Source organism: Quercus suber, unplaced genomic scaffold (assembly GCF_002906115.3).
Source record: "Quercus suber isolate HL8 unplaced genomic scaffold, Cork oak 2.0 scaffold_388, whole genome shotgun sequence".
Taxonomy (NCBI): Eukaryota; Viridiplantae; Streptophyta; class Magnoliopsida; order Fagales; family Fagaceae; genus Quercus; species Quercus suber.
The window spans coordinates 328,640-348,202 of record NW_027069840.1 but is presented as its reverse complement, the minus strand read 5'-3'; the positions used below and the strand labels follow the sequence as shown (position 1 = coordinate 348,202).

The following is a 19,563-nucleotide window of genomic DNA, read 5'->3' as shown; positions in this document are numbered from 1 at the left end:
ACTAACTGTTGTTTAAACACTACAATACATATTTTTACACACTTTTTCACCTACAATTATTTCCACAAAATTTAACAACCTTACTAAAAAATCTTTTACTGAACGGGCTCAAAAATAAAACTTAGCTCTGTTACAAGCAAAGAATTCCAAGCTCTGCTTTCCCCGTCTCCAATTATTTCAGATTTATTAGTAGACATCGTAGGTCCTAAACTTAGCCATCTGTTAACACGGGGAGCAAACTTAACAAACCCGTAACAGAATTGCTCTCATCATTTGTTTCCAAGATAAACTGTAAGATAAGAGAAAATCTTTGAAGCCTACAAAATTAGGAAATCAATGGTTATAATTAATTCAAAATTTTAATTTCACTAGGCAGCCATTCTGATAAATGAACCAAATGAAAATCTTATACATGGTCAAATCTGTGCGAGCAGAGAAAAAGCAATTTAACAGTTTCCTCCAGGTTAACTTCAGGCATATCTGCCACAAAAGCACTCATCCTTCGTGCTTTAAGAAAGCTAGAAGCAAGGAAATGCAGGAGTCATGAAGGTGGAAGAAAACTGAAATTCAGATAACACATGGTATAGTGATTTAAATAAATGGTATGGCAATTCCTGCATAATATGTTGGCTGTAAGGACAAGTAAAGCATCTAAGATTCTAAATTTGAACTTCTAGTGCTATGGTGATAATTGGGTACATTTTCTAACTTTCAGATCTCCATCAGAGACAAAAAAAGAAGCTGTACCTACATCTGTTTGTAAAGACTGAATGGCGAAAAGAAAAAAAGAAAAAAAAAAAGCCTGTTCTTTATATCTTCAGGCTTCTTTTGCCCACATACAAGCTCCTATGACCTGCAGGGTATGAAAGATGACAAGTGATTAGGAAAAGGAGTATTACATTATTTAAAACAGAGGTTCATAACAATTACATACAGAGTAACAAGGGCAATAAATAAACAGTGCAACACAAACACCCAAGTTGCACAGTAGTCAGTACAGAAAGACAGAAGTTAGGTGGCCAACTGGCCATTCATGGCACAACTATCTGTATTGAAAAGCCTGTTTTAGGAGTTCATGTGCGGTCAGATTATGCCAATCCAGACGAGAAGGTTCCACAAAATGGTTATAAAACATGTTGACCACGTGGTTCTTGAATTCAGAAGTGACATTTCTTGCATGGAAGTCAAAACAATCACAAGTGAAACAAAACAAATTTTGGGATGTCACCATCTTGCTTTTTCCAAAAACATGGTGCATCACCATTATTGTACCCTTTAGATTTTTCAAGTTACCAAGTCAGTACTAAACCATTCAGGCAGAGTTGAATTTATAAAGCAAGTTTTCTATGGCCCAAATTGGCAATGGAAAGAGAAACTACACTTTTGAGCAGACAAGCACTTAATTTGAACACACTTAGTATTAAAATTTACCCTCATATAACAAGCAATGTTATAAACATATATTAACTCATAATAAATATTATTTCTGATGATTATGATTGAAGGTGTAGAGGAAATCAAAGAAAAGTGCACTGAATCAGATAATTATGATGACATCCAGTGCTGAAAACGTTTTCAGTTCCACAAATGTAATCCTTCAACTGCTTGTGTGTAAAACTCTTGTTTACACCAAAAGAGAGTTCCAACAGCAGCTAGCATGGCTCTGGTTGCCTTAATGCACCATTCAAATAAAAAAAACATATAATGTCAAGCATGTTAAAAAAAACACCACCACCAGGAGATCATTTGATCATTCTTTGTTTTTTTTGTTTTTTTTTTGGTTTATAAATAGATCATTTGATCAAATTAATAATTTAAATATATTAAATATGAAACTTAAGCATCATTCATTTCTGCAATGCGGAGAATTATTATTGATACAGAAATGTCTACAAATGTGTTGCAGATAAGCTGGACATCATAGGTACAAAATTCAAAGTCATTAATTTTTGCTAATTAAATACCAAATGCTATAAGATGGCTATAAGACTATCCATGACTAAAAGTAGGTCACAAGTGCATAAGTAACTGTAGGAAAGTATAAATAATTTTCCATATTATTAAGAGTAAATCAATATAATTGATGGATCAATTCCCATGATTTTCACTCCTAGCACTCAATCTTTGGATTCATAATATCAGGAGATCCCTCTTAAAGAGACCTTTCCGGCTTTGTTTCAGATTGCCCAGAATAAAGATGTTTTTGTTGCTGATCTTATGAGTTGGAATAATGGGGAAATGGTGTGGACTGTTATCTTTACAAGGTCTTTTCATGATTGGGAGTTAGGGAGCTTACAGGTCTTTTTTCATTATCTATATTCCCACAGTTTTGATTGGCATATAGAAGATAGGATGTGTTGGGTTCCTGAAAAAAGTGGCCTTTTTGCTGTTAAGTCCTATTATAGAATTCTCATAGGTGGTGGAGTTTATTCCTTACCTTGGAAAATATTTGGAAGGTGAAAGTTCCTAATAGGGTGGCTTTCTTTACTTAGGCAGCAGCTAAAAGGGAAGATTCTTATTCTTGATAATTTGAAAACGAGGAATATGTATGTTGTCAATTGGTGTTGTATGTGCGAGAATAGTGAAGATCTGTTACATGACATTTTTTTTTTGGGTTGATAAATTGGATTACGTGACAATTGGTTGTGGTGGATGGGGCTAGTTGCTTGTAGGTTTTACTGGTTAGAGGTGAGTCCAAAGGGCTCTTCTTTAGAAAGGTTCCCTAAGTTATCAAAAAAAAAATATAGTGAGGAATTTGTGGACCCTTTGCCTATTCATTGCACCCATGCATCTCATTTATGGTCCTTTGTTTTATATTTGTTTGGTGTTTCTTGGGTGAAGCTGAGACAAGTGGTGGACTTGATGGTGTATTGGAAAGGGGGTTCTAGGCATTGTCAAGCTGCGGAGATTTGGGGGACCATTCCATTATGTCTTGTGGGGACTATTTAGAGAGAGCAAATCCTCCGCATTTTTGAGGGGGAGGAACATTCCATCCTGGACTTGCAACGGTTTTTCTTGGGTTCTTTGTATGAGTGGTTGACTGTGAGGAGTGGTTTTTCTGTTCCCTCACTTGTTGAGTTTTTAGATTTGTGTCATTTTGGCGATTCTCCTAGGCTGTATGTGAGGAGTGGCTAGCTTGTATTTTTTTTCTCCTCTAATAAAATTCATATTACCAATAAAAAAATATCATACTTTCAAACCTTAACAAGAGCTTAAAGAAAACATTAGCTAAGGATAAACTAAAAATAAAAATTAAGCCCAAATGTTTTGTTCATGAGCAAGAAGGCCAATTGCCTCACCATCAAACAAGAAAGAATACAAACTCAAGTTGGTGCTGCTGCAAAAACAAGCCAAAACATAATGCAGGCAGTAAGAAATGACAGAATCCTTATATTAAATAAAGGACTGGAGGAATGTTTTTATTCCAACCCCAGGTAATTGGGATAAAGCTTTGTTGAGCATGTGTAATAGGACCCTGTAGTAATATTTTGGAATACAGGAGAAGGAGAATTTGTGAAGTCAAACCCCAAGATGAACAATGAACAAAAACATTCAAACAATCATAAAAATAGTGATAATTGACAACCTACTCAAATAGCTGTAAGAATTGTCTATATTTAAGAATTAAGAGTGAAAATCACCTCATTTGCTTATTAATTATTCTTAAAAATGATAAGGAGTAGCCTTTGTGATCATCACAAGGTGAATGCACAAAAAAAAAAAACAAAAAAACAACACAAAAACCAAACAAACTGAAATAATAGTTTAGTGCATCTCATCTAGTAAGGCACAGATATTGCAAGTGCACTAGTAGAAAAAACTCAAGGTACGTAATGGAAGAAACCGGTCAAATTTATATTGGTTGCAGATATCAATGACACAAGCCAGACCATTTGAAATAACATTTTGGTATATAGCAAAAACAACAAAAGAAATTGAATGGTAATGTCTACTAATAAAATTGCTTCTGTTAATACCACATGTATCAGATTGTAGTTTCCAATAACCCAAGAGAAAGCATGAAAATCATCTAACCAGCCTTTCCAGAGTATCTAAATTTAAAGGGAAAGGCTTGCTGCAATGACATTCCCACTTAAACAAAAGATTTCATTGATGGATGCTTCAACATAGGCATAAAAAAATTTAGCAGGAACTACAAAAATGACTAAAATATATAAATATATATATATAAAACCCAAGTACGAAATCAAGAACTGTTATCTTTGGGGATAAGGAGACGTTATCTTTTATACATTCAGTAGCTAAATAATCAAAAAATTGTCACTAGAAATAAATTATCAAATGACACAAACGCTCATGGAATCAAGCTCTTATAGTAATTACATGGATCAATAGTTTTACTAAAAGTGATTGTAATTTTGGCCATTTAAATTTCCTTGGCTGGAGATATATTGAAAATTATAAACCTCTAACTAACAGATTAAACAGAGAGCAACCTAAAGGTATGATTAAACCTGCAACCCACAAATACAAATGAAGTCCCATAATCAGGTAATAACAACCAATCACTAAACATAAAGATTATCAAAAAAATATTTGCAAAAACCAATAATCATGCAACAACCAAAAAAATCATAACCCCAACCCTTAAAGAACTGCGATATGCAATATCTATGAACATATACAAACAAAGCAAGAAAAAAAAAATGAATAAACCGAAGTTACCAAAAACCCGTAATACACTGCTACATAAATAAATTTGGTTTGTTCTATGGTGCCTCTAGGGTATGGCACCCACCATGATCAAAACCGTTTATTTCAAATGTTGTAATCTTAGCTTTTGTTTATATCCGTTAAAGAATAGAGGATATCAAAATAATTGAGAATACAGTGTTATAATCATAATGGCTACCATCAGTTCCTAACTTCCTATAAATTCAAGCAAACCCCAACAATGAACTCCCTAAATTAGACCTCAAAATCACCAACTCATATATTTTAGGGTAAATTATGCTCTTGGTCCATAAAATTTTAGGTAAGTTTGATTTTGTCTTCAAATTTAAAAAAGTTTCGATTTTAGTGCCTTAAATATGTGGTCGGTTCAATTTGGTAGCTCCTGCCCCATCTAAATTGTCCCCTTTTTAAAATTCAATGACCTAAACTGAACTTTTCAAATTTTAAGGACCAATATCAAACCTACACCAAAATTTCAGTAATGAAAAGTATAATTTAGTCAACATTAAGAACACAATGTACCCAACACACACACTCAAACCAATGCATACCCAAAAAAATTGAAGGAAAAAGAAAAAAAGTTACCTGCGAGAATTGGAACCCATGTTCCTAGAAAAGAGATGACCATCATTCAAACTCAAGCTAGAAATCAAGTCTGCTAACACCAAATTCCTTTCCTCATTGCTTTCATCTTCTTCATCACTCTCGTCACCAAACACCTCCCTCGTCATCATCATTCTCTCGAAGTAATTCCCATACACGTACTCTTGCGTGTACCCATTTTCATCGTCGTAAAACACCACGTGCCCGTGCCACTCCCAGACTCTGCAATCGGAGTCAGACTCCTCGTGAAACGAAACGCACACGTAGTGTTCCCCAATGGGTACGGACTGACCCGAGTTGGGCTTCAGCGAGTCGAGCTTCCCAGTTGTGATTGCCTTGATAATCTCCCTCTCGATTGTTCTTTCCTCTTTCAGTATCTGAGCTCTGTGGTTGCCATTGGCGGTTTCTTGGGGCTGGGGTTTTGGGGTTTGAGAGGGGAAGAGATTGGTGTGGAGGCGTAGTGGATTCAGAGACTGAAGAAAGATAGCATCGAGGTTGGTGGTGGGATTGTATGAATTCATTATTGTTTGATTTGAGGTTTTGGGACTTTTTTCTTTTGGTTGTTTTGGGAATTGGGAACAGAAAGGAGGGTTTTAACGGGGTTTTGTATTAATATTAGAAGAACTCTGTGGTTTTATACCTTTGGTTTAGGGATTGCAACTGGATTGGGGAGGGGGTTTTGGTTCATTGTCATCAAGAAAAGGATTCTCTGATTCTCTCCGTATCAAGTTATATATATATATATATAATTCTTTTCTTTTCTTAAAAGAAAAAAAGAAAAGTAGGGAGTGTAGCCATCCTTCCTAGGCACGACCATACCGGTTGGATCCGGGGCTTGTTAGGCTGCAGGAGACCATGGGGAGCCACAACTTCCTTACTCTACGGGAGACACTAATAAACTTTAAGCTGTTGAGGAAGCCAACCCAAGTGAGACCATATTCAGACTCGAACCTTGGACCTTGCACTCAATACATTTTGTGCATCATCCAAGTTATATATATATATATATATATTTGGTTAATGTATTAAGTTTTATTTATTTATTTTTTTTAGAAAAAAAGTTTTATCTAATTTGTTCATTTCATGATTAATTTATAATTTAAATGACGCGACAAACTATGTTCCTTCGATCTATAAAATAAAATTTGAATAATAAAAAGGCAAAATGAACATAACTTGAAATTGAGAAAATTGAGAAAACCTATGCAAGGTAAGAGTGGGCAAGTTGAGGATACATTGGTTGAATACATTTTGTCATCTCTAATGAGGTGGCTTTCACATTAATGAAACAGAAATGAGAGATAAATGAAAAAGCAGTCATAAGAGTGTTAATAATTAAAAAAAAAAAAAAAAAAAAATCTATCTATCTATCTATAACATGATTCCCGATTTGGTTTTCAACATTTTGCGTACCCTTACACAAATCATTTATCTCTCTACAATATCCTTATTTTTTAGATAAATAATTTTAAATTAAAAAACACAAATGGGTTAAAAGAGTAAGGGTATGTTTGGTAACTGTTTTTTCCCATTATTTTCTGTTTCCAAAAATAATTTTCTATTTTTTAGACTAAAACACTTGTTTGGCAACCCAAAATGAACAGAAAAGAAAACTGTTTTCAAAACTCAATTTATGAAGGAAACAAAAAACATGCAAAATGCTATTTTGAGTTTTTAATTTTCAAAATTTAATGAGAATGCACATTTAATTTAATGAATCTGTCTCATTTAATGAGTTAGCATTAGAGCTCAAATCCTGGTAACAACATATTTTAGTATTTTCTATTTTTTTTCTTCAAAAAACTATATTTTTAATTTCTACTAACCAAACATGTTTTTGATTTCAAAAATACAAGAAAATTGTTTTTTCTTTATATTCCCAAAAACAAGTTTTTGAAAATAGAAAACAAAAACTGTCACCAAACATAGCCTAATTTACTGTTCCTAAGTTTTAAACTTTTTACTTTATCTCCTCCATGTAGCCTAAAACTTAGGGCACTATTACTATCTCATTTTTAAATATTATTCAAAGTTATCTTGCCTTTTTTTTTAAAAAAAAAAATGGTTATTTATATATCACCTTTAAACATTATAACACTAAACCAAAAAAACAAATAAATAAAAAAGGGCATTATTGCATGTGTAAAGCGCGTGTAATAAGTCTAGTATTATATATAAGAGGATTCTCCTATTTGGACTGGACTTTTATATAGTTCAGAAATACAAACTTATCTTTTTTTTTAGAGAAAAAATTATGACAATAGACCACAAAAAAAAAAAAACCTCATCGCATGCACAAAGTACGTGGGACAAGCAAAACTCATCTCTCCCTCAGTCATTTAATATAGTAGTTTGGGTCTATAAATTTAAAAAAAAAAAAAAAAAATCTAATCACGAGGTCATATCATAGGTTGGTCACACGTGGATTTGGGTCAATATTTCTAGATTGAGATTAGTGCACTTGATGCAATTGGTATGGATAGTTGAGATTTAAAATTGCAAAAAGCAACTTTAAATCTCAACTATTAAATATAAAAATTGAGTAACAATAAAAAAGTAAAAGTAAAAAAGTAAAAAAAAAAAAGGCGTAAATGCACTTTTAGTCCTATATTTTGACTTTTTTCTATTTTGTCTCTACATTTTATTTTTACCACTTTTAATTCCTAAACCAATTAACGCGTGACATTTAAGTCCTTATCGTCACCCAACTAACAGAAAATGCTGACGTGGTTGATGGCAAAGTAAAATAATAATTAAAAAAATCTATTTTAGCATTAAAAAATTGCCACGTCATAATTTAAATTAAAAAAAATTAATTTATTAATTTAACTAAATGAAAAAAAAAAAAAAAAAAAAAAAACTCAGGAAGAACATGATGAAAACAAAACTCCAACCCAGATCAAAGAACTCAATAACACAAACCTAAACACATAATTTTCTTTCCTGACCCCTGACTGCCCTCAAATCACAACCACAAATCCACTGGAATCTGCCACAAAACCATAACTATCCACCACAAATCCAAAACAAGAAACCTATCCACTACCCACACAAACCCATCGGAGCAAACTACCCACCCAAATTTGATTTAAAAAAAAAAAAAAAAACTCAGCTAGCCCAAGCGCCATTCCTGTTTAATCTAAGAATGAAACCCACCACCAAACTCCAATCTCAGCCATTGAAACCCACCACCAAACTTCAATCTAGGCACCAACCATTACCGATCCAGCCACCGAACAATCATGCAACCCATCACCGACCGACCCAAACTCTAATCTGTGCCATCACCAAAACTCCACCACAAACCCACACCCTCCACCATGCTGATCCATAAACTCAGACCTCCACCACGCTGATCCCCACAAACCCATGCCCTCCACCTTGCCATGGCAAGTCGGCAACACCATATGCACAGAAACCCATAAAAAAAAAATGCCAAAGAGAGAGACCCATTGATTTGAGAGAGGAGCTTGAGGCACATGGGTTTGGGTTTGGGTTTGAGCAAAATCAAGAGATAAAGAGAGTTCAAGAAGGCTAAGCACCAAGATAGAGGGAGAAAGAAGAAAAGGAAAGAATGGAGGCGGAGAAATTGAGAGACCGATCTAGGGAAGAAAAAGAAAAGGAAAGAAGAAAACAAAAAAGAAAAAGAAACCCACAAGCACCATTGAGATAGAAGAGTTTCAGAGAGTTATGATTTGGGATTGTGGTGTTTTGATCAGTATTGGGCTTGATTTTTTGTTTTTAATTTTTTTCATTTAGTTAAAATTAATAATTTTTTTAAAATTTAAATTCTGACGTGGCAATTTCATAATGCTAAAATAGATTTTTTTTAATTATTATTTTACTATGCCGTCAGCCACGTCAGCATTTTCTATTAGTTGGGTGACGATAAGGACTTAAATGTCGCGCGTTAATTGGTTTAGGGACTAAAAATGGTAAAAATAAAATGTAAGGACCAAAATGGAAAAAAGTCAAAATGTAGGGACTAAAAGTGCATTTACGCCTAAAAAAAAAATTGTGAAGGGATTGGGTGAATTGCATGATGCAATTGCATTTTAACAATTGCACCGGATCCCAATCCAATATTTCTTAAAAACACATTACTCAATTTGAGCACGTTGGGTGGAGGGTTCTTGAACACGTTAGTGACTATTGATATTGACCATATTTTACTTTCAATTAGTCGGTTGTACATGTGATATATTACACACAAATTTTCCCAAAATAATAATAACAATAAACAAAATTGTATCTGTAGGGTTAAGGGCCCAAATCATAAATTGGGCCTTGGCCGAGGGCATGAGTAATCCGAGGAGAAACAAATAGAAATGAATGGTTCAAACTCAGGCCTTAATAAGCGAGATGCAAATGGGAAGTTGGTCCAAAGAGGAACATCTCCTCGAATAAGCTAAACACAGATCAGATGTAGGTCTTATGGATCAAAACAACCTTCCAAGAGGCTCCAAAGATAGGGACGGGCCTCATGAACATACGAGAATGAAGGAAACCCAAAAATATCTAAGAGAAAGCTGCTACCACCACATTAAATACACTGCAACTACTTTTTTGGCCATATTTATGTAGAAAAGACCCCTGAACAGTATTGTCTTAGCTATCACAACTCACAAAAAGTCAAAGAGGGTGTCTGACGAAACATACACTCAAGTAAGGGCTCAAATGATCGATAAGTGTAGGATCAAGATGGTTCAAGGGGACCTATATAATGTGAGAAACCCTCCATAAGAGGGGGATTGGAAAAATAGAAAAAAAAAATATTGTAGCAATTAAAATTGTACTTGTACTCAACTGTTATTGATTTATATGAAAAAATACCTCCTCGGACAGTGAATTCATTTAGCTCTATTTTCCTTGTTATTGATCATCTTTCAAATCCATACTAGTCGTTGTTAAATTCATTAGGGCATAGTTCTCCAACCTACTGTCTATAAATTTATTGTACTAGCCTCACTAGGCCAAGATTCCATACACCTTGGGCTTGGGCTGCAAAACGTGTCCCTACAGTATCCATGAACCTAAAAGGAACCGAAAAAAAAAAATCAAAATAATTAATCCCTTATTATTGTTATAATTTAATCACATAAATCAACAACAAACCATATTGACAACACATTGCTACAAATTTCAACGATAGTACAATATAAATACGACAATCCATTGAAAGAGATAGAGTCTAAAGCCATTGGTGGTGGCAAAAAGGTGAGTGACGGCGAACAAGGGCTGAGCAAAAAGGCAATGTCAAAAACCTTGAGGATGGTGGTGTTGACAGAGAAGATAAAAAGTAGTGGCAACGGTGAGTTAGAAAGGAGACATAAAAGGAGATAGATAAAAATTAAAAAGAAAAGAGGTAGAAAAGACATATACTTAGCATAAATAGAAAGTAACCACTTGAAGTTATTACAACTTATAGACATAACTATAAATAGAAAGTAACCACCTTTTCTTTTATTTTTTATTTATTTTTATTATATAAGATAGAATTTCTACTTTAGCCTAATCTAAGTGTATATGTGTGTAAAATTCTGTTCTGGAGACTTGAATCCTGATCCTTACCCCTCACACTCTACAAGTATTTATACTTGTGGAGTGACCACCAAGGGTGAGTGGTGGTTAGAAAGTAACCACAAGTTGTTACAACTTATAGAACATAACTTTTGTTATTATTATCATTATTATTATTATTATTATTATTATTATTATACAATAGCATTGATTTTTTTTCAAAGCTCTATTGGAATATACTAAATGCATTTTAGTATGACATAGCTTTTATAAAAAAATTCCGTTTGGTATGATGTCAACATTTTGATTGAAAAGCGATTATACTAAATATAGTTAGGTTTGGTTGTGAATTATTGCATAATTTATTTTTGCCAATATCAATGTAATGGTTCACATATTTCATTTTAATAAAATTTAAAATTTACATGCAAATAACGTTATATATATAGTTTTACATGCATATGGCAATGTTCTTATGAGTAAGGATGTTTATGGGTCAAGTTAAATTAGGTTTGTGCTCAACTTGCACCCGACTCGATCTTGTCAGGTGGTGGAGAACTAGACTTGTCATTGACTGATAAGGAAGGTTGGATCGGTTGAATCAGATTCTCATCAAGTTGCGATCAAATTCAGCAAAACTAGAACTGGCAAAGAGAGGTAGAGCAACAACGAGAGTCAATCATTTGAGATCTTGCCATATATAACGGAGATCTCATCGGATCTAGTGAATCTCCACCAGATTTAACTTGATTCATCATTTGAATTTGTGGAACTCATTGAATTTAAGGGTTTTCATGGTCAAATCGGGGTAGAGTAGGATTTTGGAGGATGAGACCTATGCTTAACTCATTGGCGCCAATTTTTTAAGGTAGGGACCCATTGTTAACTATTGGAATCGTCGGATTTGACTAATGAGAGAGATAGATGTTGATTGTTAGCGCTAGGAGTGTTTACTAAACTGCACCATAACCGCCCGTAAAATGGTGTAATCGCACTGTACCGTAAATAGCAATAAACTGCATCGCATGGTGTAGTGCGATGTGCGGTTTTATAATTAGATAACCGCACAAACTGCACCACACTTTATATCTAATTACTAGTATATATTTATTTTATATGAAATATATAATAAAATTTTAATATCAATACAAATAGTAAAATAGTATAATACACTAGCCCTTAGCTAAGCCGCCTCTCACTCTCAGTATCATTGTTTCAATCTATTTGTATCTAAATTAAACTATTAGGCTCCGCTTGGAAGTTTATAAAGGAAGGGAATGGAATGGAATGGAATGATAAAAAAGGAATGGAAAAGAATATAATGTACTTAAGCAAGGGAAAAAAATGGAATGGAATGAAATTAAGTAATACTGATTGGATGTTTTAAAATAAAGGAATGGAAATGAATAAAAATGAATGGAATGTAAGTAATCTTATTTGGGAACAGCATAGAGGGAATGTAATCGAATCATTTTATAACAATATTACTATTAGACCCCTATTTTAAAATAAAGAGTTGTATATATAGGGGTATTTTGGGAGTTTTAATAAAAAAATTATTAAATTAAATTTCATTCCCTTCCATTCCTTCCAATTTAAGGGGGAATGAAAATTTGAAGTTTTAAGGGAATAGAGAGGAATGAGTGTTCCCTCCTACCCATTTCATTCCCTCCCACTTAAACTTCCAAACAAGGGAATAGACTTTTCATTCCCTCCATTAATACTCCAAAACAAGGGAATGAAAGAATATTCTAAAATGATTCTTTTCATTCTTTTCCATTCCCTCCTCCTAAACGAGGTCTTAGTGTATATCACTTTCACGGTCTTTCCCGCAATCTCAAAGTCAAGCTATTCAATCTCTCTCAAGTTTATTTATTTTAAGTCTTACATGCTCCTTTTTTTTGTTACTATGTTATGTTTGTTAATTTTTGTTTGAGTATATACATATATTTTTGGATTGGGTGTGGTGTAGGAAGAGGAAAAGAGGTGGGAAAAGCTGAAGCCTTTCAAAATCTAAGGTTAGATCTACTTCAGTCATATCTTTTTGTGAATTTCGTGTTTACTAAGTTTTTTATTTTGACATTGATTTGAAGCTTTATGGATGGGATGATATATTTTGATCCTGTTTCTTACTTCAATTGTTTGCATTTTCTTTTTTCTAAACAAAAGAGAAGGTGAATCTGTGGGAGTGTGTGACCAAAGAACCTAAAAGGAACCAAAAAAAAAAAAAAATCAAAATAATTAATCCCTTATTATTGTTATAATTTAATCACATAAATCAACAACAAACCATATTGACAACACATTGCTACAAATTTCAACAATAATACAATATAAATACGACAATCCATTGAAAGAGATAGAGTCTAAAGCCATTGGTGGTGGCAAAAAGGTGAGTGACTGCGAACAAGGGCTGAGCAAAAAGGCAATGTCAAAAACCTTGAGGATGGTGGTGTTGACAGAGAAGATAAAAAGTAGTGGCAACGGTGAGTTAGAAAGGAGACATAAAAGGATATAGATAAAAATTAAAAAGAAAAGAGGTAGAAAAGACGTATACTTAGCATAAATAGAAAGTAACCACTTGAAGTTGTTACAACTTATAGACATAACTATAAATAGAAAGTAACCACCTTTTCTTTTATTTATTATTTATTTTTATTATATAAGATAGAATTTCTACTTTAGCCTAATCTAAGTGTATATGTGTGTAAAATTCTGTTCTGGAGACTTGAATTCTGATCCTTACCCCTCACACTCCACAAGTATTTATACTTGTGGAGTGACCACCAAGGGTGAGCGGTGGTTAGAAAGTAACCACAAGTTGTTACAACTTATAGAACATAACTTTTGTTATTATTATCATTATTATTATTATTATTATACAATAGCATTGATTTTTTTTCAAAGCTCTATTGGAATATACTAAATGCATTTTAGTATGACATAGCTTTTATTTTGGTATGATGTCAACATTTTGATTGAAAAGTGATTATACTAAATATAGTTAGGTTTGGTTGTGAATTATTGCATAATTTATTTTTGCCAATATCAATGTAATGGTTCACATATTTCATTTTAATAAAATTTAAAATTTACATGCAAATAACGTTATATATATAGTTTTACATGCATATGGCAATGTTCTTATGAGTAAGGATGTTTATGGGTCAAGTTAAATTGGGTTTGTGCTCAACTTGCACCCGACTCGATCTTGTCAGGTGGTGGAGAACTAGACTTGTCATTGACTGACAAGGAAGGTTGGATCGGCTGAATCAGATTCTCATCAAGTTGCGATCGAATTCAGCAAAACTAGAACTGGCAAAGAGAGGTAGAGCAACAACGAGAGTCAATCATTTGAGATCTTGCCATATATAATGGAGATCTCATCGGATCTAGTGAATCTCCACCAGATTTAACTTGATTCATCATTTGAATTTGTGGAACTCATTGGATTTAAGGGTTTTCATGGTCAAATCGGGGTAGAGTAGGATTTTGGAGGATGAGACCTATGCTTAACTCATTGGCGCCAATTTTTTAAGGTGGGGACCTATTGTTAACTATTGGAATCGTCAGATTTGACTAGTGAGAGAGATAGATGTTGATTGTTAGCGCTAGGAGTGTTTACTAAACTGCACCATAACCGCCTGTAAAATGGTGTAACCGCACTGTACTGTAAATAGCAATAAACTGCATCGCATGGTGTAGTGCGATGTGCGGTTTTATAATTAGATAACCGCACAAACTGCACCACACTTTATATCTAATTATTAGTATATATTTATTTTATATGAAATATATAATAAAATTTTAATATCAATACAAATAGTAAAATAGTATAATACACTAGCCCTTAGCTAAGCCGCCTCTCACTCTCAGTATCATTGTTTCAATCTATTTGTATCTAAATTAAACTACTAGGCTCTGCTTGGAAGTTTATAAAGGAAGGGAATGGAATGGAATGATAAAAAAGGAATGGAAAAGAATAGAATGTACTTAAGCGAGGGAAAAAAATGGAATAGAATGAAATTAAGTAATACCGATTGGATGTTTTAAAATAAAGGAAAGAAAATGAATAAAAATGAATGGAATGTAAGTAATCTTATTTGGGAGCAGCATGGAGGAAATGTAATTGAATCATTTTATAACAATATTACTATTAGACCCCTATTTTAAAATAAATAGTTGTATATATAGGGGTATTTTGGGAGTTTTAGTAAAAAAATTATTAAATTAAATTTCATTCCCTTCCATTCCTTCCAATTTAAGGGAGAATGAAAATTTGAGATTTTAAGGGAATAGAGAGGAATGGGTGTTCCCTCCTACCCATTTCATTCCTTCCCACTTAAACTTCCAAACAAGGGAATAGACTTTTCATTCCCTTCATTAATACTCCAAAACAAAGAAATGGAAGAATATTCTAAAATGATTCTTTTCATTCTTTTCCATTCCCTCCTCCTAAACGAGGTCTTAGTGTATATCACTTTCACGGTCTTTCCCGCAATCTCAAAGTCAAGCTATTCAATCTCTCTCAAGTTTATTTATTTTAAGTCTTGCATGCTCCTTTTTTTTGTTACTATGTTATGTTTGTTAATTTTTGTTTGAGTATATACATATATTTTTGGATTGGGTGTGGTGTAGGAAGAGGAAAAGAGGTGGGAAAAGCTGAAGCCTTTCAAAATCTAAGGTTAGATCTACTTCAGTCATATCTTTTTGTGAATTTCGTGTTTACTAAGTTTTTTATTTTGACATTGATTTGAAGCTTTATGGATGGGATGATATATTTTGATCCTGTTTCTTACTTCAATTGTTTGCATTTTCTTTTTTCTAAACAAAAGAGAAGGTGAATCTGTGGGAGTGTGTGACCAACATACCAGCCCAAAACCGTTCAAATCGCATCTTGTACACCGCATTATACCGCACATATGATTGCAAATCTGAGGTGCAGTGCAGTTATGGTTTTAGCCAAACTGCACTGCAATGTGCGATGCTAAAAATAACCAAAAACTACACCGAATCGCATCGCTAACACCCATAGTTGGTGTTATGAGTAAATGTTAGAGATTTGATTGGTGACATCGCAATGACTTCTTGCCCATTATGGTGATGTCGTGGTGGTAAAGGAAGGCAAAGATTTGATTGGAGAATTATTTTTGAGTGGGTTTTGGACCTTGAGTAGATCTTACCTAATTTTGTGAGTGGAAGTACTGGCTATACTAGATCGCTTTAGTGGAGGAAGAACTTGAAGACCCACAATAAAAAAGGAGACAAAAATATTAGAAAGAAAAAAGCAACTAAAAGATAGCAATTGACTTTGTGTGCCTACAAGAATGGATCTCATAGTACGAATGCAAATAGAGAAAATCCAAAATTTTTATTTTCTCAATAGAGAAAAGCCTCAATTTTATTTTCTCAATAAAGACCAAAGAGAATCCTCAGTTTTGAAGAACTTTGTTTTGGTTCTAAAATATGAGAAATTTAAAATGTATTATACACATTTCAAAAAAGTTGCCAAACATAGTTGCAAAATGCTTTTTTTTTTTTTGGCAAAAATGCAAAACTACTCTCTAATTTTCTCATTTTTTCATTCCAGTTTTCTAAGTTTTAGTTTTGTCAATTCAGTCCTCTAACTTTCAATTTTTGTCAATGCAGGACTCCATTACAATTCAATTAGTGGTTATCGTTAAAACTCCTGAACCGCTGTTTTGCATTTATTTATTTATTTGGAATTAAAAAAAAAAATTTGAAAAAAAAAAAAAAAAAACTTCTCCTAAAATCAAAAAGATTAGAGAAAAATCTAGCACAAAACCCAGAAAGAAATCAAAACCAAAATGCAAAAAACATTAAAATCAAGAAATTAAGGCAAACCCATATGAATTTATGGTGAGAGGAGAAGGAACTCGGTCAAATGTTGGCGAACTCAGATGAACGATATCATGCAATGGTGGCCATATCCTATCTTTGCAAGAGAGAGAGAGAGCAATGTCAAAAACCCAAACCATCGCCCACCACTGTCCTCCATGCAAGAGAGGGGGGCTGATTTGTGCAAGAGAGAAGGGCCGATCTTTGCATGACAAAGAGAGCAACGTCAATAACCCAGATGAACGATTCGAATGTATAGATGAGTTTCTGTTAGAGTATTTAAGGATTTATATCGTGGGTTGGAAAATTGAAAATGTTTAAGGCTTTCTTCTGGAATAAGTGCTTTTGTTTAAAAGAAATCTTGATCTGTCTTTTTTTTTTTTTTTTTTTAAATTCCGAGCCAAAACAACGTTGTTTTGGTTTAATTAACGGCAGCTCCTAACTGAGTTTTAACGGAGTCCTGCATTGATAAAAATTGAAAGTTAGAAGACTAAAATGAAAAAAAAAAAAAGTGAAAGTTAGATGGTCAATTTTGCATTTTTGCCCCTTTTTTATTTTTTAATTTTTTTTATGGCTGCAAAATGCATTTTGATTTATAGAAATATATGAAATTCTAGTTGCTAGATACCAAACGGGCCATTATTTTGTATAGTTCAGTTTAGTTTTTTGATCCAGACAATGCTGGGCCCATAATGTATAGACTTTAGGCCCAAGATGGTCCAGAAACCCTAAGGGCATTTTCGGAAAACGACAAAAATATCTACCTCTTTCATTTCAACGCCCCCAAGAACCAAAACCCTAGCTTATTTGTTCTTTAACTCTAACCCCCTCCTTCACTCCCCTCAAGCTAAAAAGCTACAAGCTGCGGCCGCCATCTCTGCACTCAGGTAAACCTCTCTTCACCCAAATCTACAACCTCTCTATCTCACACACATTCTCTTTCCCATGATTATAATCTGTTATATAATTCTCTGTGTTAATTTTTTGGACTTATCGATTTGTTCTTTTTGATGCACTACTGTGTAGTTTTGGACTTATCGAGATGAATGGTGTTTGTCTTTGCAAAAAACTAGATTACCCAGTAAAATATATGATGATATATTTTCTGTTTGATTGGATTTTATACAATATGGCGTTGCTGTAATGTTTATGCAATTATGTAAATGCTTGTATTGTTACGATATGGCTATGGATCCTCATTAGATTAATTGGGGTCGTTCGCATTTATGTAATGTTGATATGTATATAAAATACCTTTGCTTTGAGAATATGATTTGATGATGGGTTTGACCTTTTTGAGCAGTTTTGATTCGGGAGAATGGTGAGAGTCAGTGTGTTGAATGATGCTCTCAAGAGCATGTACAATGCCGAGAAGAGGGGAAAGCGACAGGTCATGATCAGGCCATCGTCGAAAGTGATCATCAAGTTTCTTTTGGTTATGCAGAAGCATGGTTTGTTCAATTGCATTTGTTTATCTTATCTTGTCTTTCCATCCTTTTGTAAAATCATAAAGAGTTATTGTTAAATTTGGTTTGAATTGGTTTTGTAGGTTACATTGGTGAGTTCGAGTATGTTGACGATCACAGAGCTGGTAAGATTGTGGTCGAGTTGAATGGAAGGCTGAACAAGTGTGGAGTTATTAGTCCTCGTTTTGATGTTGGTGTTAAGGAGATTGAGGGCTGGACTGCCAGGCTGCTTCCTTCAAGACAGGTTAGCCTCAGGAACTTCATACCTATTGTTCTTTGCATAATTTGTTTTTAATTAAAAGGGTATTTATTGGTGGAATTGTTTTCTATCCATGGTTAAGGAGAATTACGTGTTAGAAATTAATAAATAATTTGTTCAGATGGGAGTGATGCAACTGAAACATGGGATCATATCAGTGTTATTCTAGATTATGCGGAATGATTCAATTGTTTCTGATTTTCTTAAACAATTTGCAATATGTTTGCAAATTCGTGGGTCACATGCCATATAATTTGATGTTGTATGCCTAAAAGAAGTATATTGAATGCTTCCATGTGATTTGGCATTTCGTTAGAAGTTTGGAGAGTTTTGATGCAGTGATGAGGGCTCCTAAATGTATGAATCCTCTTTTGGTGTGTAAACCAACGCGTGTCTGGACAAGGAAGTGATCCTTGGCAGGTGTTGTGGAGCTCATTTGCATGTGTTGCTGATGGCCTTTATATAACAAATGCATGTTTATAATATTTGTTATCTACCATGTGGATGTGTTCAAGTTCATACGTGATGGGGTTATTATTGTTCCCATTCCCTTTAGGGGCCTTTAGATGTTTGCAAGTGGTTGATGTTTTTGGTGATGATAAATGGTATAACTTTTGCAGTTTGGGTATATTGTCCTGACCACATCTGCGGGCATCATGGATCATGAAGAAGCAAGGAGAAAGAATGTTGGTGGCAAAGTACTTGGGTTCTTCTATTAAGCAGCGTTTTGAGGATCCTTTTAAAATTTTGGATTACCTAATGAGTAGTTCCTTTATTTTCTGGCGAAAAGAAAGAACTTAGAAAGACTTTTTTTCTTCCAATGTTCGCATGAATTTTATTTTTTTAGTTTGCAATGACTTCTATACTTTATTATGGTTTAATGTGATATTGCTGCAAGTTTGATATATTTAATAGCTGAGTGTTCCATCCTTAGTGGTATTATTTGGAATTGTTACTTAAAAGAAAAATGCATATTATGGTTTATTTCACCTGGGATTGTTACTTCCTCTCATTCCAATCTTGTTGATGTCACGGTTTAATAACTTGTACTTTGTTGGGGTTTTAATATCACAATTTGCATCGTGGCACTTGTAGATCTTGAATTAAAAAAGATCATCGATGGGGGAACCTTGGTTTTGCTGTTACTGGTGTGTCAAGTCT

At 33.7% G+C, this 19,563-nt stretch overlaps 2 protein-coding genes across 2 annotated transcripts; one reads left to right on the top strand and one right to left on the bottom strand.

Moving 5' to 3' along the window:
- Nucleotides 1-552: 552 nt before the first annotated feature.
- On the bottom strand, nucleotides 553-6,233 carry LOC111988706 (uncharacterized). The gene is made up of 2 exons (XM_024020496.2): nucleotides 5,281-6,233; nucleotides 553-853 (listed from the first exon to the last, which is right to left on the bottom strand). Exons 1-2 carry the CDS (start codon nucleotides 5,817-5,819, stop codon nucleotides 847-849), a joined length of 546 nt encoding a protein of 181 aa, XP_023876264.1. The 5' UTR covers nucleotides 5,820-6,233; the 3' UTR covers nucleotides 553-846.
- An 11,202-nt stretch (nucleotides 6,234-17,435) lies between these two features.
- Nucleotides 17,436-19,314, top strand: LOC136062178 (small ribosomal subunit protein uS8z/uS8w). The gene is made up of 4 exons (XM_065760955.1): nucleotides 17,436-17,564; nucleotides 17,981-18,128; nucleotides 18,227-18,387; nucleotides 19,023-19,314. Exons 2-4 carry the CDS (start codon nucleotides 17,996-17,998, stop codon nucleotides 19,119-19,121), a joined length of 393 nt encoding a protein of 130 aa, XP_065617027.1. The 5' UTR covers nucleotides 17,436-17,564; nucleotides 17,981-17,995; the 3' UTR covers nucleotides 19,122-19,314.
- Nucleotides 19,315-19,563: the final 249 nt, after the last annotated feature.

Coding starts and splice junctions, on each gene's coding strand:
- LOC111988706 (XM_024020496.2), bottom strand. CDS start 5,819: ATGAATTCATACAATCCCACCACCAACCTCGATGCTATCTTTCTTCAG.
- LOC136062178 (XM_065760955.1), top strand. CDS start 17,996: ATGGTGAGAGTCAGTGTGTTGAATGATGCTCTCAAGAGCATGTACAAT. Junction 18,129..18,226: donor TTTGGTTATGCAGAAGCATG/GTTTGTTCAATT, acceptor TTGGTTTTGTAG/GTTACATTGGTGAGTTCGAG. Junction 18,388..19,022: donor GGCTGCTTCCTTCAAGACAG/GTTAGCCTCAGG, acceptor TAACTTTTGCAG/TTTGGGTATATTGTCCTGAC.